At 43.6% G+C, this 25,137-nt stretch overlaps 1 protein-coding gene and 1 long non-coding RNA gene across 3 annotated transcripts in view; one reads left to right on the top strand and one right to left on the bottom strand.

Annotated features, from left to right (window-relative positions):
* LOC121582427 (protein unc-13 homolog B) overlaps positions 1 to 25,137 on the bottom strand; it is a 99,736-nt gene that overhangs the window by 22,537 nt on the left and 52,062 nt on the right. Inside the window, exons 12-19 of one of the 2 annotated variants that reach the window (XM_045225147.1) lie at positions 4,522 to 4,568; positions 4,306 to 4,384; positions 4,127 to 4,132; positions 3,364 to 3,438; positions 3,037 to 3,256; positions 2,325 to 2,552; positions 1,970 to 2,111; positions 1,380 to 1,549 (exon numbers count right to left, since the gene is read on the bottom strand). In XM_045225147.1, coding sequence (XP_045081082.1) covers positions 1,380 to 1,549; positions 1,970 to 2,111; positions 2,325 to 2,552; positions 3,037 to 3,256; positions 3,364 to 3,438; positions 4,127 to 4,132; positions 4,306 to 4,384; positions 4,522 to 4,568 — 967 coding nt within the window. The remainder of the gene's footprint in view (positions 1 to 1,379; positions 1,550 to 1,969; positions 2,112 to 2,324; positions 2,553 to 3,036; positions 3,257 to 3,363; positions 3,439 to 4,126; positions 4,133 to 4,305; positions 4,385 to 4,521; positions 4,569 to 25,137) is intronic. The other variant, XM_041898192.2, reaches the window with a different exon arrangement.
* On the top strand, positions 19,174 to 24,707 carry LOC121582428. The gene is made up of 4 exons (XR_006003351.2): positions 19,174 to 19,275; positions 20,528 to 20,610; positions 21,514 to 21,648; positions 24,433 to 24,707. It is a non-coding gene; the product is annotated as an uncharacterized LOC121582428 (long non-coding RNA).

The raw sequence follows: 25,137 nt of genomic DNA, 5'->3' as shown, positions 1-25,137 counted from the left end.
GAGTGTAAAAGCTAGAAAACAGATGAAGAAAGAAGCCATGTGTACAAAGGAAGACTGAGAGGGGCAGGAGAGGAAGCACAAGTGAGAGTAAGCCCAGGGGAAAGTAAAGACCATGGCGGGGACTGACAATGTTTTTTATCCAGGGCAAGTAGGAGCCTTAGGGCCACTCCTCGCCTGGGCAATTGGGCAAGAAAAATGGTGCTGCTGGCCAAGGGAGACGTGGGTAATGAGGTACAAGCACAACACAGACTGTACAAGCACAACACAGACTGGACTACAGAAGAGGGCTAGAACAGAGCTGGTGACATGAAAGAGGCAGAGATGCTAGGATGCTAACTAACCCACTGTGCTAATGTAAGAGGTCTTCGGTATTGATTTATGTACTGCATTGTTGAGGGAGCTAGCACATAAGCATTTCGCTGCACCTTTTATACCTGCTGTAAACTGTGTATATAACAAAAACATTTTGATTTTATGTTTTTTTTCTTTCTACCCATCATTAACTAACCCGGTGACAGATAGTCCATTAAGACAAAGCACTGTGTAGCAACTAATAATCTGTTAGTTGAAAGGGTTGATTTCAGCCCTCCTACAGAGTATACTAATGATCGAGTATAATTCAAAATGGAAGGGGAGGGGGGTTGGCGGATGTAATAAGGATACTAACAGAATATGCCAACGGCAGATTTATGAGTGATAGGGATTACAGCAGTACATATCTGGATAACTGAGGATTCCAGGATAAAAGAAGCATGAACAAAACAAACAACCTTCCCCCTTTTGATCACCTGAAACCTTTTGATTCTCACACCAACCCCATCAGATCAGTATAAGGGAATATTCCCTCAAAACGGAGGCTGAATAAAAGCACTTCCACGTTGATTCCGACAAAGCCCCACGCACACACACTAAAAATAGAGCCTCTCGGACACAATGAGGAGGGAGCACAGTGGCATGTGAAGACTGAGGAGAGGCTGTGAAAGGGAGAGGGATGCTATGTAAGGTTACATAGAGGAGATACCGGCGCTGCTCTGGCTATAAAGAAAAGAGACTGCCCTGTACACTGGACACTTTCCAACAGCTCAGAGTTGGCCTGGTATGGACAGTTTCATGGCTTCACTCCAGAGAACACATGAACATTAGATTAAGAACGAGAATCTCATTTGAATCAACAACTCCAAAAACATGTCCTGTGTGAACCCCCTGCTATTTCTCAGGGCTGTGATGTGTTGTAATGTGCGCCTATGATGCGATCATTCTGATCCCTTTGACTTATCTGTACCTTTACTTAATATAATAACGATGGGTCTCATGAACACAGCCAGCCACCATCCTCTCACATACAGTAGACGTTACACTGCAGGATAGAGAGGACGTACCTAGGTTGTACCAGACGTCCATCTCTCCGCTGAGCGTGCGGACCTCGATGATGCTTTGACCCAGGAAGTCATCGGACTCTCTCTTCAGACGCTGCTTCACCCGGGACTTGATGTCATCGTCCTCGTCCCACACACGCACCTTGATGCGGTCCGACGAGTTATGACACTCGCTGGGGGAGAAAATTAGTAAAGTAGTGTTAATGTGAAGACTTGATACAAAGAACAGATAGGCATGGTAATTACATTGCTTGGATGTAAATATTGCAGCTCATTCTTAGATAATTCAACTGAACTAGGTTTGGCCTAATGTACTTTAAGGGGATAAGGATATAGTTCATTATGTTTGTGCACTACTACCCTGAATAAATGAGTGTCTCCCATTGTCAAACGGCTCCAGACAGCATGTGACATTTTGGAAGTGGGTTAAATAAGACCACATACTCCTTTGGGTGAGGAAACCTAGACGGCCTGAGGCTTGAAGTCTCGGCTGCAAAGAAGTCTTGGCCTGCTTACACATTATAGGAACACGCACTCTTACGAGATAATACTACTGACTACAGACTACATGTGCAGGGCCAAGTCAGACTCACAAGTGGAACTTCTCCTCCCAGACAGGATTAAGGTTGCCGTAGATGGTCTTGGTCCTTTTCTTGGTCTTGCCCACCTGGACCGTGACATAGGGGTCGCTGGAACCCGTCTTATCTTTGGCCTGCAGTCCCTGGGCACAAAGCACTGCAGACAGACAGATGACCAGTGAGACAGGAGGCAGGGAGACATCATACCACAGGTGGACAGACAGGACGACACAGACATTAGTCATTAGAAATCAATAAAGAGACATGGACAAAGTCAGATGGGAAGAGAAAAAGACTAGTTATAGTAGAATAGAACAGTTTGTGGAACATGACCACTGGTGCCATACCATTACTCCCTGTGTCTGTGTACCTGTGATGGTGATCTTGGCCGACCACTTGGAGGTTCCGTCCAGTACACTTTGTTTGATGGTCTTCATCTGCTGAGCGTGGATCCCCTTGCTGATGACAAAGACATCCCGGATCACGTCAAAGATCTCCGGCTTGTTCCTCTCCCTGATCTTCATGCGGTCCTTCATGGCCATGATGATGTTCTGGGTACGATCCTCAGCCCCATGCTTTGAGCTCTTCTCCGCAGCACCTAGAAAATCAGAACACACACAATTACAGTAAATAGAATAGGAGTCTCTTTTTGGCACCTTATGTGAAGGTGGTGATGTAAATAGGCACATTTGAATATATCTTTCCAGTTGTTAAAAGCTATTTATTTTCCAGTCTGAGTCATCAGAATGACTGAAAGCAGTTGGATGTATAACTATGTCTTTAGTGCAACATCAATCATAACCAACGGAGTACACCATATAATTCCACAGTACTTTACATATCACTGATGGTGAGGAGGTAAAAGTAATTAAACAGGAAAGTTAGAGCCACGAACTCTGTAGACAAAGTCTGGAAACGTGTCAGTACAAATCTATTACAAATGGACATCTATGTCTCATACACTGTCAATCGTGTGATTGCCTATTGAATGCATTCGACAGCTCAGCAATAAGGCTGTGTCGTCGCAAAATGATCTTAAACACACTTCCTCTTTGTCTAGCTTCAGCTGGTGCTGTACTTACGTTGCAGGCAGTCAGCATTCAGCAGCTCCTGACACTTCTCGTGACACTTGACCCCACACTCGGAGCACCTCATGCCCTGGCGGGCGATGCCCCACAGCAGCCCCTCGCACTCGTAGCAGTAGGTGGGCGTGGTGGCTGTCCACACCTCAAAGTTATGGGGCGTGGTGCAAGAGATGGGGTAGATCAGAGCCTGTAGAGTCTTCTTGTACACGTGGTTCTTCTACAGAGGGAGGAGGAGAGAGTGAGGATACTGAGCTATGACTTGTTCCTATGATATTGGTTCTCTCTGGTGAGTTTTGAATAGAGTCTTGATTATGATGTACTCACCAGCTCCTCGTCTTTGACGGAGGACCGTGCGGCCATGGAAGAGGTGATTCCAGCCTTTCTAGCCTGGACCAGTGACTGTGGATGACAGGGGAAAATATTGTTAGTTGCCATGTTATTAACACAACTAACCCCAAACAGTGATCACAAAGATCGGTTGAGTATTGTGTTAGAAGTCATTTCTAATGAGTTGTTAGGACCTTTTTACACAGTGAGTGTCCTACCTAAGTGAGTAGTCCAAGGCCCATAGAGTTTTAACACCCCAAACCAAACCGGATGAAAGACGGAACTAATGTAAGGATTGTTACAACACAGGTCATGTAAGAGGTGACAACATGGGAGGAACTATACCATCACTGACCAGTCGAAGAAACAGACACCTAACCCAGGTGTGTGTGTGTGTTACCAATGGTGGATTCAGTTAAAACCCCGGTAGTGATGGTCTGTACATGGCTCAGCACGTAACAGTGGAGTATAAAAAACCCAACAGAACAAAATAAATCTATCATATGAATGAATTAAGGGGAGGGGTAGAATACAAGGAAGGGAATGTTGCTTAAAGTTATTATATCAAGTAGGAACACTACAGTGCAGTTGCATGGTGACATTTGGTTACTTATGTGTACCATGAAACCCGTTGCAAATTAGTGCACATTATTTGCAGAACAGCTGCATGCTGTACAATTTCTTGTCCTACTTGATAAACAGTATAACCTTTTCTTTTCTGACTACAAAGGGGAGGAGCAATTGTGTTTTTTCCACTTACCATAGCCTGACCAAGGAGAGTGATTGCATTCAAGAGAGTTGTGGGGAATAATTAGAGAGATTGTAAGACTGGTTTCACATGTGCCTCACTGGGTGATATCTTGGGGATTCCTCATGATATCACAGACAGGACAGAAAGTGTGATTTTTAGCATTGAGAAGGATGGGAGGCAACACTTACCACGTCGCTGACCAGGGGTATAGGCTTCCTCTTACGAAGGTCTGGCATGCTGTCAATCCCAAACAAACCACTTCCACCACTGTGGACATGGAACAGAATGATACACTTGTACAGAACACACATAAACACATGCATCAGCTTTTCCAGCACATTAAAAAGGCATGCCAAATCTAAATCAACATTGACAGAAATGTTTTGGGTGTCATTATGATTTACCCTGGTTTGATCCAAGCTTGTCTGGAGTTGGGTCCATCATCTCGACCCTGCAGGATTTAACAAACATTACATTTTCAGATTCAGTTATTAGACCACAGCAAATATACTTAATCTTATATGTAAAAAGGTACACAGAGGTTAGAGAGAATGGAAAGACACACAGCAGGTTGAGTTTCACCTCTTGGATGGTACATGCAGAACAAAACGCATTCAGAACTACAGCATTTTAAGTAATGTCTCGAGACAAGGAGAGGATCACATTTGATCCATACATGGCATGTAATGATTGTTGCCAAACTGAAAAGCCTAAATCAAATTCAACAACAAAAATGATAATTGTTTATATGTTTATCTCAATAGCAAGAGGGAGGTGCATGTAAAATCAAATGTGGGAAGGAGATGAGGAACACAATGAGCAGTTTGCTGTCCGACATCACTACAAAGTACAGATGCAGATAAAACAAGGCACAACTTGTTTTTGTTGCGCAGATGTTCAAAGTACAACAGGGAGAACTTTGGGAGGGAAGTACTTCAGAGAACTCTTTTGGAGTTTCACAATAACTACAAATGTTTCATCTCTCTTCCTCCGAGGTAAAGTGTTTCATCAGCGCCTGTGTGCCTCCTCCTCTCAGATTAATGGGGCTACAGTTAGGTAGCTGGATCCCTCTGGGGCTCTCCTCTCCCAGTACTAGGAGGTTCTGACAGCGCTTGAAACAGTTCTGAGGGAACCAGGCAGGATCGGCTGCTGTATGTAAACAATGAAGCCGGTGCCGAGAATATGGCTTCTCCAAAACAACTTCACCACAGTGTTTTCTATTTGTCTGATGCTGCCAAGAACATCATTATTTTACCCTATTCAGGTTTTGAAGTACAGAAATAATAGGTGTTTTTAATTCGATCAAAGCATAATTCTAAAGCCATTTGAAAATGCATTCATTAGGAGCAAACCTCAACAATAAATCACAAGCACAGAGTTAAACACCTCAGTTCAAGGTATGACAAAACAAAAGGGAAACAAACATTAGGGGACCATGCTTGGCTCCGTGCATACGATATGAAAACACCCAACGGCAAATGCAACAGTCGCACCAAAACTCAAAATATATCTGTGTAAATGAAAACAACAAAACATAACTGAAAAGGGAGCTCATTTGATATTCATTAGAGTAACCTGGTCATCTTCTCTGCTGCCATCTGGAAGGAAGAACATCCGTGAAAAAAGACAACATTAGGGTTCATGGATATAAATAGCTAAGAACCAGGTCAACTACACTAGCAATCAATAGTGACAATTTGCAATCCAAGGTGGCAGGATCGATCATATCTTATAATGCTACATTAATAGGTATAAATCACGGGCTACATGTGTAATTTCCGTCTAATGCAGTCCAAGAAAATCTGTCAGAGTTTAGGTACATAGGGAATATGAGTTTTTCGCTGGACTTGCAAATACTGTAGCACACATGAAAGGAGATCTACCTGGATTGAACTCCTCCTCAGAGAAAGTGGAGTGGGATCCTTCGGAAGTTTTGGAAAGTTTGCGTCTCTGTCTCCTTTCTTTCAGGATGCGCTGCAGATTAGCAAGGCGTTCCTTCTTAGGGCTAACAACATCCTGTTCACTAAACTCATCCTGATCAGCTCCATCGTGGTCTTCTCCTATTGGACTTAACCCTGTTGGATTTAACCCTATCCCCTCCGGGCTGAGTTTAGACTCTGCTGAACTCTTCCCAGCTCTTCCTGGAGGACTGTGGTCTGGTGTCAGCTCTGGGTTGGACAGTTCTCCATCAGTCTGATACTCTCTTTGGCTCTCTAAATGCTCCATAGAGTGATACTCGGTAGGGGTGCAGGGGGAGTGAGTCCTTTCATTTGGGGATGCTTGTAGGGAGCAAGGCAGGTTCTCTTGGGCTGAGCTGCAGTCCACATAGACTGAGGCCTCGCTGTATTCTTCCAGTGGAGACCCAGAGCGAACGTGATCAGTTGGCATAGTGATCTCTCCCTCCGGGGGATCAGGGGAGCAGGGTCTGACAGGAGAGGAAGCTGCTTCAGACTCACTGTCATCATTGCCAGGCTCCGGGCTCGAACCCTCCAGCTTCCTCAGAGCCCCTTTCAGAGCCGACCTAAATGTGAGCACAGCCTTCCCAATGCTTTTCGCATCAAATCCCACATTGAGGGGCTGGGTGTTCTCAGGCTCAGTGCTAGGCAGGTCCCCCAACCCCCACTCTCCTGCATCGTCTCCTGGGACAGACTGTTCAGTCCACTCCCTGTCCAGGCTCTCGGCGGATCCCATGTCCAGGGGGTCAGCGGAGGACGTATAGTGGTCACAGGGGTAGTGCCGCTCCAGGTAGCCATCATCACAGTCTGTGAGCAGCACAGTGGAGCGACTCATGCTCCTGGACGGCCCACAGCTCCCCAGATCATCAGCATAGGCCTCCATTGTGTGGTAGCCGGAGCTCCGGGAGTATGGGCAGTTGGCTGAACAGTCACACTCTAGGTGTCCATTGCTGCCCTGCTGCCTGGGGTGCTGCCAGTCCACCACACTGGACGAGCTGGAGGGGGAGTTCTTGTGGAGGCCGAACAGCAGGGACAGGTGCTCTGAACTGCTGTGGGAGGACTGGCCTGGGGTGCTGCTGGTGTCTCCTGTGGTGTACCTGTCCCAGCCACCTGGCCCTGCACAGTGGTCCTCCACCTCCTCCCCACTGTTCTGACAGGAGCAGACGTCTTCTTCGCTCCACCCCCCATCTCCGCTCACACTGTGCTGCATGCCCACCGAGGCCCAGCCGCTCTGCCATAGCCTGGCCTTAACTGAGCGGTACCTGGCGTCCAGGTCCAGAGTGTTGGAGCTGTGGCCGGACGACAGGGAGCTGGTGCTGGGGCAGTCATGGGCATACCCTTGCTCCAGGTAGGAGAGGCTGGCTTGACTGGGCCCTGGCCCTGAAGAGGGCACGTCTGAGCTGTGGTCGGAATTCTCCTGGTCGGCTGGTTCGGGTTGGCAAGGAGCTAACCTTTCTCTCCATCTTTTAGGTGACCCCTGGGGTGGCATCATCACTGGGTCTTTGTCCCAAGACCCCTGCCGGCGCTCAAGTAACGGACTGGTGGCCCTCCTGTGGAAGGCTGTGACGGCATTCTGTCTGCCCAGGCTGCCACGTCTGACGCTGAGCCTCTGAGGGGTCTGGGGTCCTGGTGCTGAGGCTCCAGATGAGTAGAGCTCCCCTATCTCACTCAGCACTGCGTCCACACAGCAGGAGACCTCATCCACTGAGCCTCTCACAGAGGTCAGGTACTGCCGCAGGTCTGCAATCTCCTCCTGAATCTTGTTGATACCTCTCAGCTCTTTCAAGATGTGCTCAACGATGTCACTGGAGCCTTTCTCTCCCTCCTCAACTTCCTCCTCTTCTTCCCCTTCACTAGGAGAAGGCCTATGTGTGTCCTCCACAACCCCGATCCCATCCTGACATTCAGAGCTGCTATTCTCTCCAGAGGGAGAGGTCAGGAGGCTAGTGGTGGGTCCGTTGGTGCGTACAGTACCGGGGGCGTTGATGAAGCCCTCTCTGTTTAGCCCCATCTCCCCAGCCACAGGTGGGTTTAGAGTCCCTGTGTGACTTCGGCCATTGGGCAGGGAGGAGTGGAGTCCAGTGAACTCCCCACTGGAGGGGTCTCTCTTCAGGCCGCAGATAAACATGTCCTGCTCCACCTCCACAGGGGAGTGCAGGTCCTGGGACTGGTGGATGGAGGGCTCCCCTGGCCCTGCCGGCCCCTGCAGGAACTTCTGGAGCTTCCTCCGCAGGCTACGGCCCACATTGGGGCTCTGAGTCCTCTTCTTACCCCCCAGCTCCCTCCTCTTGGACCACTTGTGTGGACTCTGAGGTGCCTCTACCCCGTTGGATTCATCTGATCCACTGAGGCCCCTCTCGTGGCCCCTGGAGAACATCCCTGAGGACTGTCTGGGGGCCTGGCTTCACTGGTCTCCGTCCTCAGGGGCCAACCAGCACCCTGGGCCTCAGATCTTTGTGTGACCACACAACATCCTGATGATGTAGAAGAGACTGATCTGCTCACAGAGCCTTGTCCATGACTGGCAAGGCAGAAAAGACAGAGACATGAGAGAAATAATACAATTTAAGTATTATATGCAATTATTTTTTTATTTTGCAATGCTTGTTTCCTATCAAAATGAACATTCCCTTATGCATGTGTATAAGCCATTTAATCCTTTACATTTCAGTCATTGCCATACAGTGCACAAACCCCTCAGAGAATCAATAAAAACATTATAATTCCACCTTCATTTTGAGAGCTTGCCAGTATACAAATTTTTCAGTCCAACAGACCAGAAAGCAGAGAGAGAAAAACAAGACCAAATTCCTGCTTCTATATAATGGCTGCTATAATGGCTCTTGTGATATCATAATTAAAAAACAAATTAAATAAGTGGAGCTATAGCCAAGATAAGTAAAATTGCAATGGATGACTGATGATTTATTTGAGCAGTCAGTTTCTATTTGGTTTGCAAACAACGCACATAACAATTTAGCTAGCTTATGTCAATGCACTTCTATGTGCACTGCCGGCAGAATTATATAAAACACACACAGACAAAACACAGACACTCAGGCGTGGGAGAGTGGGAGTAGAGGGCATTAACCTCTGCAACGCCAGAGAGATAGATTGAGGTAAAGTGGAGCGTGGAATTGTGATAAAAAAAACACATTGATATTGGGGGTCATTGTGAGTCAAACCAATGCTCTGTACATCAGTGGGTTGGCCACTCACCCCCTCTCTTCAGTCACAGAAAAGGAAGGAGCACGGAAATGATCGGACACTGTACAGCTGGTATAAACTCTATAATTAGGACGTGATCAGAAGACAGCCTGGTAATTAGTTGATGGCTCAATTCTCTCCTCCGAGTCAGTGTCATTCTTGTGCACACACCAACTGCAGTAGAGGAGATGCACTATATATACAATAGTATGTGGACCCTTCAAATGTGGCTTTTTCAGCCACACCCGTTGCTGACAGGTGTATAAAATCAAGCACACCGCCATGCAATCTCCATAGACAAACACTGGCAGTAGAATGGCCTTACTGAAGAGCTCAGTGACGTTCAACGTGGCACCGTTATAGGATGCCACCTTTCCAACAAGTCAGTTCGTCAAATTTCTGCCCTGCTAGAGCTGCCCCGGTCAACTGTAAGTGCTGTTATTGTGAAGTGGAAACGTCTAGGAGCAACAACGGCTCAGCCGCGAAGTGGTAGGCCACACAAGCTCACTGAACGGGACCGCTGAGTGCTGAAGCGCGTAACGCGTAAAAATAGTCTGTCCTCGGTTGCAACACTCACTACCGAGTTCCAAACTGCCTCTGGAAGCAACGTCAGCACTAGAACTGTTCGTCCGGAGCTTCATAAAATGGGTTTCCATGGCCGAGCAGCCGCACACACAAGCCTAAGATGACCTTGCGCAATGCCAAGTGTCGGCTGGAGTGGTGTAAAGCTCGCCGCCATTGCACTCTGGAACAGTGGAAACGTGTTCTCTGGAGTGATGAACCACGCTTCACCATTTGTCAGACGGACAAATCTGGGTTTGGCGGATGCCAGGAGAACGCTACCTGCCGAATACATAGTGCCAACTGTAAAGTTTGGTGGAGGAGGAATAATGGTCTGGGGCTGTTACTAATACAATTGCTCAGAGAAAGATATTTTGTTTAAAGGTGCAATATGCAGAAATCGAACTGCCATTTCCTTGTTGCTAAAATATCAGTTGATGTGACAAAACAAGCAATGGGTAGTGTAGAGAATCATTCTACCATCTAAACCTGTGTGAAATACAGTATCTTGTCATTAAACAAAAAATTTGTATTTTCAGTTGTTTGAAGCTGGTGTACAAAACTGAAAGTAAAAGTCGCAAAAAACTAAACTTAAGAACGGGAAGCATAGAAATAGAGCACATAGAACAGAGCTACCTCCAGCCAGGTCTCTGACCTCCTCCCTATAGGCTGTCTCATCATTGTCGGTGATCAGGCCTACCACTGTTGGAGTCATGCCTGGCCATGCAGTCATGGGTGAACAGGGAGTACAGGAGGGGACTGAGCACGCACCCCTGAGGGGGCCCCCGTGTTGAGGATCAGCGTGGCAGATGTGTTGTTACCTACCCTTACCACCTGGGGGCAGCCGTCAGGATGTCCAGGATCCAGTTGCAGAGGGAGGTGTTTAGTCCCAGGGTCCTTAGCTTAGTGATGAGCTTTGAGGGCACTATGGTGTTGAACGCTGAGCTGTAGTCAATGAATAGCATTCTCACACAGGTGTTCCTCTTGTCCAGGTGGGAAAGGGCAGTGTGGAGTGAAATAGAGATTGCATCATCTGTGGATCCGTTGGGGCGGTATGCAAATTGGAGTGGGTCTAGGGTTTCTGGGATAATGGTGTTGATGTGAGCAATGACCAGCCTTTCAAAGCACTTCATGGCTACAGACGTGAGTGCTATGGGTCGGTAGTCATTTAGGCAGGTTACCTTGGTGTTCTTGGGCACAGGGACTATGGTGGTCTGCTTGAAACATGTTGGTATTACAGACTCAGTCAGAGACATGTTGAAAATGTCAGTGAAGACACTTGCCAGTTGGTCAGCGCATGCTCGGAGTACACGTCCTGGTAATCCGTCTGGCCCTGCGGCCTTGTGAACGATGACCTGTTTAAAGGTCTTACTCACATCGGCTACAGAGAGCTTGATCACATAGTCATCCGGAACAGCTGATGCTCTCATGCATGCTTCAGTGTTTCTTGCCTCGAAGCGAGCATTGAAGTGATTTAGCTCGTCTGGTAGGCTTGTGTCACTGGGCAGCTCGCGGCTGTGCTTCCCTTTGTAGTCTGTAATAGTTTTCAAGCCCTGCCACATTACATTTACATTTTACATTTTAGTCATTTAGCAGACGCTCTTATTAGTGAGTGCATACTGGCCCCCCGTGGGAATCGAACCCACAACCCTGGCGTTGCAAACGCCATGCTCTACCAACTGAGCTACATCCCTGCCGACCATTCCCTCCCCTACCCTGGACGCCGCCCCATGGGTCTCCCGGTCACGGCCGGCTACGACAGAGCCTGGATTCGAACCAGGATCTCTAGTGGCACAGCTAGCACTGCGATGCAGTGCCTTAGACCACTGCGCCACACGAGCATCAGAGCTGGTGTAGTACGATTCAATCTTAGTCCGGTATTGACTCTTTGCCTGGTTGATGACACGTCGGAGAGCATAGCAGGATTTCTTATAAGCGTCCCGGTTAGAGTCCCGCTCCTTGAAGGCGGCAGCTCTACCCTTTAGCTCAGTGCGGATGTTGTCTGTAATCCATGGCTTCTGGTTGGGGTATGTACGTACGGTCACTGTGGGGACGACGTCATTGATGCACTTATTGATGAAGCCAGTGACTGATGTGGTGTACTCCTCAATGCTATCGGAAGAATCCCGGAACATATTATGTGCTAGCAAAACAGTCCTGTAGCTTAGCATCTGCGTCATCTGACCACTTCCTTATTAACCGAGTCACTGGAGTCACCAGTTAATACGCCCAACTAAATCAAACATGCCTGAGGCTAAGCCACGCTTGGGACTGCCACTCACACAGAGACAGCACCCGCATGGATAATGCTACCAGCTACCAACCTATGGTAGCATAATGCCATCACTATCATACTATCACCAAAAGCGAAAACAGTTAAACGTCAAAGGATGTGTGTGACAGGCTCGTAATGCTGAAAGGACAGCGACTAGGGTTGGGCGGTATCCAGATTTTCATAGTCATACCATCCTTATCTCATCCCGGGATTTAAGGTATTATCGGCTTAGTACACAAGGGGGCGCTAAAATGCAAAAAGCCCATTGGGAATCGATTACCAAAATGCTAACGGGCCTGCCTGCTCTGCTCAGAGAAGAGGGGGGAGGAGCAGACTGACGGGCCGAGAACAGAGTGGAGAAAAAAATGCAAGGAAATCAAGATAGCAGTGGCAGCTGTCCAGAAAACTCATCCAAAGCGCTTTGACTTCTCAAACACGGCAGAAAGCTAACACTATATGATGCCCCGTCTCAGCCACTTTAACTAACAAGTTAAACCAAATTAACAGCTGGACTCACCAGAAGGGTATACTACAAAGCAGGATCAATGAGTTAGCTAGCTAACTTTGATAAACAACCAGAAAAAAAAAAAAGTAATCTGGTTAATAAAGAAAGCTAAACTTAGATATGTATTTTGGGTTGTTAAGTTTAGTAGACCATGCCCATTTCAAGCTTATCAATAACAACAAAATAATAATTATTTCAGAATTTTGAGGCAAGTTAGCAGGCTAACTCCTTATTTGGCTTTGTAGTTTACGTCCCAGTTCCCGCTTTCTCCCATTGTGCTATTTACAAACAAACACGTGACTGGCTCAACTGTTCTGGGGAACTACGGATAAGCTTCATAATGTAAAATAATGTGACCGGTGAAATGAAGAACGCGATCTGCTTTATCGCCTAACGTATTGCATAAGTTGACTTAAAAAGTAGCTACAAATATTCACATTTATTGAAAAACTTCAAAGAAATAGTTTTGACGGTATTGAAAAACCATCCCGTGGCTATTTCCAAATACCCCGGTATACGGTATACCGCCCAAACCTAACAGCGACCATAATATGCAGCGCACTCCATGTAGGAGATCACACTTTTTGTAAAACAAATAGGACGATGGAAAGACAGCAGTCACACACAGCAGGATGTTAAAGGATAAGCAGTCCATTCACTCAGACATAATAAGCCAGTCGGTCCTAATCATAATAATAATACAAAAACACAACCATTAGGCTAAGCATTTCCCAATCAAAATGTACAACTATTACTTCCCAGTGCAAACATATTTTTCACGCTCAGCACACAAAGTAACCGGTGAGCTAAAGTTTAAATGCAACAATGTTTCACTCACATAAGTTATTTTCAAAGAGATCGCTAACAGCAAGTGAGCTGCAATAAAAAAAAAACACAGTTCCACTCACCAGATGATGATAATTTGAAACTTAACTTCTTGTTGAAAGTTAATCTTGAAAAGGGTGAAGCTATTAGCAACAACAGCCTCTTCGATAACATCTGCTGCAGCCACTGCACACTATCTTAGAACAGGGGTCTTCAACCTTTTCTTGCCATGGGACCCCTCCTAGGCAAACCGGCAACCCAGGGACCCTTTCATATGTTAGCAAAAACCAAAAAAATCACGTCTCGTCATATCATCAGGTGAATGATAATAGCAAGGAGAAGTAATCAATGTTTTAAAATGAATTGATTTGGTAGATAATTTTTCATTATTTTGACCTCCCCATATTATAATTGGAAGAGGAAGTGTAAACTTTAACATAGTCTATTAGCTAGAAAGGTAAGTCCAAACACATTTTTCGCTATCAGCAGCTGTTTAGCTGGTTAAACAAATGTTAACCATGTGTTGGCAAAAATGTAAGTCTAAGTCGAGAAAGATTACCAGCAGTATTGCCACACTGCTAACCTATTCGCATGTGCTTTTTCAAAGCCTACTGTTTGTCAGATACTCCAGTAAATGTAATTGGCTCCAATGAGTGTAATTTGCTCAATATTAAGAGTTGAGAATCATTATTAGAAATAAGATATTCTCCTCTTTTCTTCTGTAGGAATGTAATTTGTTTATTCTGTTGTTGCTAGCAGTCATAAAAATCCTCAGCAGTACCTTCGGGTCCGTGGACCCCAGCTGAATAGATATTTCACTGGATGTATAAATGTGAAGCATCTGCTTGGAGTTTCCACTCACTACCAAATATGGCAGAGTAGGCGTTCCCTAACGGAAATATGCAAATGTTGCTAGACCGCGCCAATAGGATCTCGCTAGCTCGTGCTTGGCTCTGCCCACCTCCTTGCTTGTTCTGCCCACTATGACTCATTTGTTCCCATTTGAAACGACAGACTGTGGTTTATCTTGGTTTAGTTATAAAACCTTTGCTAATACAATTGAATGGCAGATGCCTTCTATCTAGCTTCTGAGGGCCTAGCCAATGGCTGACTTGGCTAGGATTTATCTCCCAAGAGACCACCAAAGAAAAATCGGATTTAATATTTGTATCGTTTCAGTGTTAACCCTTTCCATTCCAACACAAACTGAAGCGATTAAATCAGAATATCACTGAAAATAACAATATAATTCGAATGTCATTGAAATAGTATTGAAATTAAAAATATATTTATTTTAAAACTACAAATTATTTTATAAATCCTTAGGCCTTCCCTGAAGGCGTAGAAGGCCCTCCCTTAAAAAATGAATTTGTTGCTGCTAACTTCCAGAAAGTGTGTGGCAAATATGCTGCAAACTAAAAAAAGTTTGCAAACGTTTGCCACTAGTGGTGAATCTGCTGCAAACCTTTGGCAAAAATAATATTTATTGCCACTAGTGGCAAACAGTTCGCCAGAGTTTATTTTCTGGCAGACAATTACTTCAAGATTCTATTTGAATCTGTGGCAGCAACATTTATTTCCACTAGTGGCAAACAGTTTACCAGAAGCGTTTCTGGTGAACACATGAGTTCCAAGACCAGTAACCAATCAAGGGGATTAGAAACATCTGTTGGAAAATAGAAATCAATCTAGCTAGCTACAGTACCTACCAAAGTTGTCCGGTGAGTGTAACTTATTATTAAACTTCCTAATAAACTAACATTTTATTAGCTAAATGATGCCTAGTTAGCAATGTTTTAAGGGATAGAGTGAAACACATTTTGTGATACCAGTTTCAATCCGTTAGCGCCACTGACTGGCTAGCGCTTACAGTGGGGAAAAAAAGTATTTAGTCAGCCACCAATTGTGCAAGTTCTCCCACTTAAAAAGATGAGAGAGGCCTGTAATTTTCATCATAGGTACACGTCAACTATGACAGACAAATTGAGAAAAAAAAATCCAGAAAATGACATTGTAGGATTTTTAATGAATTTATTTGCAAATTATGGTGGAAAATAAGTATTTGGTCACCTACAAACAAGCAAGATTTCTGGCTCTCACAGACCGGTAACTTCTTCTTTAAGAGGCTCCTCTGTCCTCCACTCGTTACCTGTATTAATGGCACCTGTTTGAACTTGTTATCAGTATAAAAGACACCTGTCCACAACCTCAAACAGTCACACTCCAAACTCCACTATGGCCTAGACCAAAGAGCTGTCAAAGGACACCAGAAACAAAATTGTAGACCTGCACCAGGCTGGGAAGACTGAATCTGCAATAGGTAAGCAGCTTGGTTTGAAGAAATCAACCGTGGGAGCAATTATTAGGAAATGGAAGACATACAAGACCACTGATAATCTCCCTCGATCTGGGGCTCCACGCAAGATCTCACCCCGTGGGGTCAAAATGATCACAAGAACGGTGAGCAAAAATCCCAGAACCACATGGGGGGACCTAGTGAATGACCTGCAGAGAGATGGGACCAAAGTAACAAAGCCTACCATCAGTAACACACTACGCCGCCAGGGACTCAAATCCTGCAGTGCAAAGCCTTGTCCCCCTGCTTAAGCCAGTACATGTCCAGGCCCGTCTGAAGTTTGCTAGAGTGCATTTGGATGATCCAGAAGAGGATTGGGAGAATGTCAGATGGTCAGATGAAACCAAAATATAACTTTTTGGTAAAAACTCAACTCGTCGTGTTTGGAGGACAAAGAATGCTGAGTTGCATCCAAAGAACACCATACCTACTGTGAAGCATGGGGGTGGAAACATCATGCTTTGAGGCTGTTTTTCTGCAAAGGGACCAGGACGACTGATCCGTGTAAAGGAAAGAATGAATGGGGCCATGTATCGTGAGATTTTGAGTGAAAACCTCCTTCCATCAGCAAGGGCATTGAAGATGAAACGTGGCTGGGTCTTTCAGCATGACAATGATCCCAAACACACCGCCCGGACAACGAAGGAGTGGCTTCGTAAGAAGCATTTCAAGGTCCTGGAGTGGCCTAGCCAGTCTCCAGATCTCAACCCCATAGAAAATCTTTGGAGGGAGTTGAAAGTCCGTGTTGCCCAGCGACAGCCCCAAAACATCACTGCTCTAGAAGAGATCTGCATGGAGGAATGGGCCAAAATACCAGCAACAGTGTGTGAAAACCTTGTGAAGACTTACAGAAAACGTTTGACCTGTGTCATTGCCAACAAAGGGTATATAACGAAGTATTGAGAAACGTTTGTTATTGACCAAATACTTATTTTCCACCATAATTTGGAAATAAATTCATAAAAAATCATACAATGTGATTTTCTTGATTTTCTTTTCTCATTTTGTCTGTCATAGTTGACGTGTACCTACAGTGGGGAAAAAAAGTATTTAGTCAGCAACCAATTGTGCAAGTTTTCCCACTTAAAAAGATGAGAGAGGCCTGTAATTTTCATCATAGGTACACGTCAACTATGACAGACAAATTGAGGAAAAAAATATCCAGAAAATGACATTGTAGTATTTTGTATGAATTTATTTGCAAATTATGGTGGAAAATAAGTATTTGGTCAATAACAAAAGTTTCTCAGTACTTTGTTATATACCCTTTGTTGGCAATGACACAGGTCAAACGTTTTCTGTAAGTTTTCACAAGGTTTTCACACACTGTTGCTGGTATTTTGGCCCATTCCTCCATGCATATCTCCTCTAGAGCAGTGATGTTTTGGGGCTATCGCTGTGCAACACGGACTTTCAACTCCCTCCAAAGATTTTCTATGGGGTTGAGATCTGGAGACTGGCTAGGCCACTCCAGGACCTTGAAATGCTTCTTACGAAGCCACTCCTTCATTGCCCGGGCGGTGTGTTTGGGATCATTGTCATGCTGAAAGACCCAGCCACATTTAATCTTCAATGCCCTTGCTGATGGAAGGAGGTTTTCACTCAAAATCTCACGATACATGGCCCCATTCATTCTTTCCTTTACACGGATCAGTCGTCCTGGTCCCTTTGCAGAAAAACAGCCCCAAAGCATGATGTTTCCACCCCCATGCTTCACAGTAGGTATGGTGTTCTTTGGATGCAACTCAGCATTCTTTGTCCTCCAAACACGACGAGTTGAGTTTTTACCAAAAAGTTCTATTTTGGTTTCATCGGACCATATGACATTCTCCCAATTCTCTTCTGGATCATCCATATGCACTCTAGCAAACTTCAGACGGGCCTGGACATGTACTGGCTTAAGCAGGGGGACAAGGCTTTGCACTGCAGGATTTGAGTCCCTGGCGGCGTAGTGTGTTACTGATGGTAGGCTTTGTTACTTTGGTCCCATCTCTCTGCAGGTCATTCACTAGGTCCCCCCATGTGGTTCTGGGATTTTTGCTCACCGTTCTTGTGATCATTTTGACCCCACGGGGTGAGATCTTGCGTGGAGCCCCAGATCGAGGGAGATTATCAGTGGTCTTGTATGTCTTCCATTTCCTAATAATTGCTCCCACGGTTGATTTCTTCAAACCAAGCTGCTTACCTATTGCAGATTCAGTCTTCCCAGCCTGGTGCGGGTCTACAATTTTGTTTCTGGTGTCCTTTGACAGCTCTTTGGTCTTGGCCATAGTGGAGTTTGGAGTGTGACTGTTTGAGGTTGTGGACAGGTGTCTTTTATACTGATAACAAGTTCAAACAGGTGCCATTAATACAGGTAACGAGTGGAGGACAGAGGAGCCTCTTAAAGAAGAAGTTACAGGTCTGTGAGAGCCAGAATTCGTGCTTGTTTGTAGGTGACCAAATACTTATTTTCCACCATAATTTGCAAATAAATTCATAAAAAATCCTACAATGTGATTTTCTGGATTTTTTTCCTCAATTTGTCTGTCATAGTTGCCGTGTACCTATGATGAAAATTACAGGCCTCTCTCATCTTTTTAAGTGGGAGAACCTGCACAATTGGTGGCTGACTAAATACTTTTTTCCCCCACTGTATGATGAAAATTACAGGCCTCTCTCATCTTTTTAAGTGGGAGAACTTGCACAATTGGTGGCTGACTAAATACTTTTTTTCCCCACTGTAAATAGCTAATGTTAGCTATCATATTTTTGCACAATTCATGTGATAGGTAGCTAGCTAACTAATAATGATTTTCCTTTTAGATGAATAAATTGCTGTCTTAATACCAATATGCATGTCAATATACTAGTGTCACGGTTCAGTAGCATGTTAGCTAGCAAAACAGCTAAGGTAGCTTGCAACAATATGAGTTGATTTGACATCAAAGCAAACTTCACTTTTGCAGATGGATACCCTTCCCCTACCCGTGGAGTTGGAATAGGATGCATTGGGAGGAGGATGCATCAACACCCTGGAAATATGTTTGTGGTGCACTCACTCATAACACTTTTGTTGTTGTGATAAATGAGTGTATCGTCTTCAAGATTAATAAGGTAAGTAAATGCATGTATTCTCATAAATGTAGCCCATACATTCATTCTTTGTAGCAATTAGATATTTCATTGATTTTAAACTAGTAGCTAGCTCATCTTGATCATGTTTTGTTCCTTCTCTCTTTCTAGTAGTAGCAATCAGTTACAAGGCAAAAATAGTTAGGTTGTTTTCTGTAAATACTGCAATGTTGGGTTGTTGGTGCTGGGTTATTAAGGTTGGGCTATGGATATTTGACCCAGCCAGTGGGTTAATTCTCCCGTCACCAGAGCGTGAAATCCACCAGAATACTTGCAAGTATTCTAGTGCGACCTAGTGACTGACGAATAGAAAACGGCTAACGTTATTTCGACAGACTAACAGTGTTTTGGCTGAAAACGGTAAGTAACAAACGTTACGAATTATGAATTTGATGGTCATTCAGGTTAAATAGGTTGTCCTATCATAATTAGGTAGCTACCTAACGTTAGCTAGCCATTTTCTGTGCTAATATCTCTGGCTGTGGTAACGTTAAACGTTATGCTCACGACGCTAGCTTACTTTAGTGTTGTCGCGGAATATAACTAAATGTACGGTTTTTGTTGACGTTTGGCTAACTATGTCTAATGGTAGCTCGCTAAAGTTAGCTAACTTGGCTACAAACGTTAAATCTCTGAAGCTGGAGACACTTATCTCCCTCACTAACTTTAAGCATCAGTTGTCAGAGCACCTTACCGATCACTGCACCTGTACACAGCCCATCTGAAATTAGCCCGCACAACTACCTCATCCCTATATTGTTATTTATTTTGCTCATTTGCACCCCAGTATCTCTATTTGCACATCATCTCTTGCACATCTATCATTCCAGTGTTAATACTAATTGTAATTATTTTGCACTATAGCCTATTTATTGTCTTACATTTACGTCATTTAGCAGACGCTCTTATCCAGAGCGACTTACAAATAGGTGCATTCACCTTATAGCCAGTGGGATAACCACTTTACAATGTTTTTTCTTTTTTCTTATTTCTTTTTTCTTTTTCTTTTCTTATATATTTTTTAAAGATTTTTTTTATGGGGGGGTTGGCGTAAAGGGGGGGGGTAGAAGGATTACTTTATCCTATCCCAGGTATTCCTTAAAGAGGTGGGGTTTCAACTTGCTACATTTGCACACACTGTATATATATTTTCTGTTGTATTTTTGACTTTATGTTTTGTTTTACCCCATATGTAACTCTGTGTTGTTTTTATCGCACTGCTTTGCTTTATCTTGGCCAGGTCGCAGTTGTAAATGAGAACTTGTTCTCAACTGGCTTACCTGGTTAAATAAAGGTGAAATAAAATAAATAAAAAAACAGAATTTGCATCCATCCTCAACTTCACAATTCTGACTAAAGCCGTCACTGTCAGAAACCATTGAAAACCAGTACAGTACCACTACCGAACTCAATCAATCACCATGTAAGCATGACATAAGCCTGCCAAATAGCTCGGTTAAATTAACTAGTTAGCTAAAGTAAAGAAAGTAGCTTTAGTCAGAATTGTGAAGTTGAGGATGGATAAATTATGTTAGCTAGCTAACGTTTGTAGCCAAGTTAGTTTAGCTAGCTATGTTTCTAAAAAAAAAAACATTTATGTACTTAAATGCAGAGGTCAAGGCCAATGAATGGACAGCTTTGTAAAGATACGCTGAATGACTGGAACCTGGCCTCATTAGATTCCAAAGTTTGAGGGTAAGTAAAAAAAAATCTTTTGAGAGTGGGGACAGAGCATCTACATCTTCCACAGTCCTCAAAGTACAACCTTAATGGAAACTTGAAAGACTTAACATCACCAGAGCCTCATAGAACAATGGAGCCACTTTTGAACTAGTTACATTACATGCACAGCTAATATAGATAGTCTGGCCTTCATTTGACCATACTTGCTTTATTGGTCATTTGCATAGATATTCTGTCACAGTGACCAACCGGACGCACAAAAACATTAGACTTGAATTTGATTCTGTTTGCTGTGATTAACTAGCCTGGCTGGTGCAACCCACATAACTCACAGCGCAGGGAGAGCTGTGACCACACTGGTCTGGAAAGGAGGCTGTTTGTTAATGCAATATGTTCTAATAAATTTTGCGACAGGGTTTGATTGGTTCTCTCAGATGTTTATTTTTCCCTCAGGGTTGAGACCTCATTGTTTGGATTTGAAAATCCAACCATTGTAATAGAAGTGGGCTGCGCTCAGGGGCTGTGGGTGTTTGAGTGAGAGACACAGAGGAGAGACAACCAGTAAAAGCACAGCCCCCTTCATTATCGACAACATCAATGAGCCATTCCAGACTCTGAAGTCAGGAGGACTTCAAGAGTTAGGTGTTAGCCAGACTAATGATTAACTTCAATGGAAAAGTAATTGTTTGTCTGGCTACAACATAACACAATTTGAAGCCATATGGGGCGGTCTCACAAGCATTAGAAACAGCATTAGGTGTGGATACGATGGGAACATGTGGATCTGAGCAAGAGTGATGTCATTAATGTTTGTGGATATGTATGTAAGTGTTAAATTGTCAATTTTGTTTGTCAATGTATGTTTTTGTTTGTCGTAAAATAAAATATTACAAAAGTTTGTCTGCTTTACTACAGATTGCTCAGGACATTTCAAACCCGGACTGCTCAGGGAAACTCACTGGTACTGGATCACGGTCTTCAAGGACAAAAAAAACGTTGCTTCGCCAGCCCAGAGAGAAGCAGACCCAAGAACTTATCTTCGAAGTGCAGGTATAGTTTGAAATGACCCTGCTGGTGGTGCCTCAGATGCTAATGTATTTTTTTAGCCTGAAACAATCAAGTTATTCACTAAACAGTCTTCTCTCCAGATACACAAGCTGACATCGCTATAAGACTTTTGCCAGTGGTCCTCCCAACACCAGTCTACATGATAGGCAGGAAGACATTCCGACCCAGCTTCAATAAGACCATAAAGTCCTTCATTGACTTGCAGCCTGTTAGTTTAAATAGTGGCTAGGCATAAAGGGAGATTGATGGAGAAATTAGATGATGGCCTTTTGTAAACCTTGAATGAAAGGAACAGCATTCCAAAATCTGTTATGCATAACTGCACACTCCAAGACATTGGGTAGGTTTCCATCCAATTTGCGACAGATTTTCATGCAAATACTTTTAAAAAATCGACAAAACAATATACGCATTTTCCCACCGGAAATGTTTCCAGCAAACTGACTTTTAGCGGACAAAAGGCTGTGTGACGTAGTGCACATAACTTTTGCTGTTAAATTCTCATGTACCTAATAAAAAACAAGTTAAATGGGTTTACATCGCATTTTTAACGCTACTGATAGTTTTGTCACAAACGGTTGCATTATATAGCAAATGTGCCCACTCTGGTCTTGGCACATGCTCTCTAGCCCACTGTTTGCCAACCCTGGTCCTCGAGTACCCCCAACAGTACACAGTTTAGTTTTAGCCCTTGACAAACACACCTCAATTCAACTCATTGAGGGCATGATGATTGGTTGACAAGTTGAATCAGGTGTGCTTGTCCAGGGTTACTTCGATATGGTCATTATATCAATATTTGCACGTAAAGGAGTTCCCGCCACCGTTTCTCGCATAATACATTTTAGTTACTGAGTGTTAAAACCTCCCACTATGTCGAACGAACAAATTGTCTGTAGGCATTTATAAAATTGTACTGGCATTTCATGTTTCTATCAGCCCGGTCGTGACTTTTTTCATGGTTCAGGTAATTCAGCCGCATTAAATGGTTGGCTGGAAACATGGTTAGGGTTGTGTAAATGAACCTATGAGCCCCAGCCCCAAATGAATGGAAGATGTAGGCATCAAAAAGGGATTGAGTGTTTTGATGTAAATGGCTATAAAATATACACAATAAATTGTGTGTGATGGCATTGTCAGTGTGCCTCTATGCTTTGCACAATTCCTCATTCTAAAATCAAATTATTTCTCTAACAAGTTGGGACCAACATGGTTGAGTACCTGCACCGGGCGGAGGTGACCAGACCCTACCCATTTGTGTTGGCTCTTGGGGCCTGCTCACAGGTGTTTACAGTCATTAGTGGACCGGCATTGGAGCAAGGTACACACTGCTTCGGGCACTGGATGTTTGCTTCAAGTTCTATTATGTGATATCAACTTTCCCGCTGTGCCCCAGCATGGGAATTCCTACAGACCACGGTGTATCAGCTGCCAGAAACCGAATCCCCCCCGCAGTAAGACTGTTGCGAGCATGTCTTTTATCCACTGAACAATAGTGGATAAGTATGTATGTGGTGTGAGAAGTGACAGGAGGAAGAACAGCCCTCCGGCTGATGTGTTCCTGTGAATTAATAGATCAATAGATGGATGAGCCATGAGTGTCTCATTCCAATGCTAATATGCTCTTAAGGCACTATTTATAGATCAGTTAAATTGACTTTTAGTTTGTTTTTTAATGCATTTGTGCCTGCTTTTTGCCTACAGTATGGTGTGTGGCTCGTTTTGCCTTTAGTTCAACTACTGAAGCGCGTTGTGTTACACTTTCATGCTATCACAATTTATTTTAAATACAAATGTTACTTTTTGGGATTGTGAAAAGTGCTTTATGAATAAAATACAGTTAAGTAATGAGTTATTAGACAATGTCCTTAGTAGAGTGACCTTCAAATGTAATATTTTTCACATTCTCTGTGTAACAATGTTTTAACTCGACCCAAATGTAGACCCAAATTATTGTATGGCAAAACAGCATGGTGTGTGTGTGTTACTTAAGATAGCCGAAGTATGTCAGTGAATGTCAATATCTATTGATTAGCTCTGGCACTGTCTGATAGACAGACAGATCTGTGTTAATACCACTTAAGACAGACATTGTCACACACACGCTTTGTTTTTCTCAGATTGCAATCTGAGTGTGCACATCAAGTTCAACTGAGGCTTTAGTCTGATGTTTGGTTCATGAAATAATAAGTCAATCCTATCTTATTATCTTGTGAAATAATACATATTTAGACAATAGGGCTTTGTTTCAATGTGTTTAAAAAAAGTATATATTCTTATACATTCTCTGACGTGATGTTGTGAAATGCAGGAACTAGAAATTCATTATTTGAAATTTAACATCTTGATTGTGTCTGTAGGAAAGGGAGGGGGTGGTATGGTAGAGAAGGCAAAAATATTCAAGCAAAATTGAAATTAGGATGACACTGAAAATAACCCAAGGATTACATAAATTACCCAGCTGCTGGGTTTATGTCACAACCCAACAGTGGTTTGTTTTAGCCCAGCAATATAGTCTAATTTACCCAGTAGTTTGGTCAAGAGTCAACCCAAGGCGCTGGGTTTGAAGCAAAACCCAAACCCGCTAGGTTGAATTAACCCAATGTTGTGTTTGGCAAATGTTGACCCAGCGCTGGGTTGTCGAAATTACCCCCCCAAAACATTTTGAGTAACAATTAATTTAGGAAAAATAATAAATTGCCATATTAGGTTAAATATAAATTATTTTCCGTATCCTAATGTAGTTGATTTTTCTGATTGTTTCAGGGCATGCATTCAACAAGCTTTGGACGAAGGACTTCCACAGGGCCGGCATCTCCAAAGTTCCCTCAAAAAGGCAATTGTTCTGAACTGGGTTTGATTGTTTTAACTATAAAAATTGTTTTATCTTTTTAAACTTCCATTGGTTAATCTATTTCCCAGTTATCACTTGGCTCATGTAAATAATTATGTAGTTGTCCCTTTAAACATCCTAAGGTCAACATCCCCATAGTGTTCACATTTCTCTCATGTAAATGTTGTAGCTACATAAAAAGATTAAACAATTTATTTGGGAAATATCCAGTCTTTGCAGTTTTCTTCATTACCATGCTGATGATTTCAAGTTGTATTGGATTTATCTGTTAGACATTTGAATACATGTTGTTTAGTATATTGTTTTTTTTCTCTGAAGTAAATTAATTTAAAGTTGTGTTTTGGTTTATGTAGATACGAAAAACCTGATTCAATTTGCATATTCATACTGAGTTTGCAGCAAACAGAATGTTCGCCACAAGTTTCCCATAATTGTTTGCCAGACGTTCACAAGTTGCCGCAAATTTACCGCAACAGTTGGCCACAAAACTAATTTGCATGTGAAAATATGAGCTCGCTGCAAATTTGCAGCCGGTTTGCCAGAAGCCGGTTTTTTTCGGTAAGGGCTCACGGTTCCCCACTGGGAGTAGATGTTAAGTGCGTCTCCAGCCTGTGGAT

Source organism: Coregonus clupeaformis, chromosome 15, assembly GCF_020615455.1.
Source record: "Coregonus clupeaformis isolate EN_2021a chromosome 15, ASM2061545v1, whole genome shotgun sequence".
NCBI lineage: Eukaryota > Metazoa > Chordata > Actinopteri > Salmoniformes > Salmonidae > Coregonus > Coregonus clupeaformis.
This window is presented reverse-complemented; position numbering and strand designations above follow the sequence as displayed.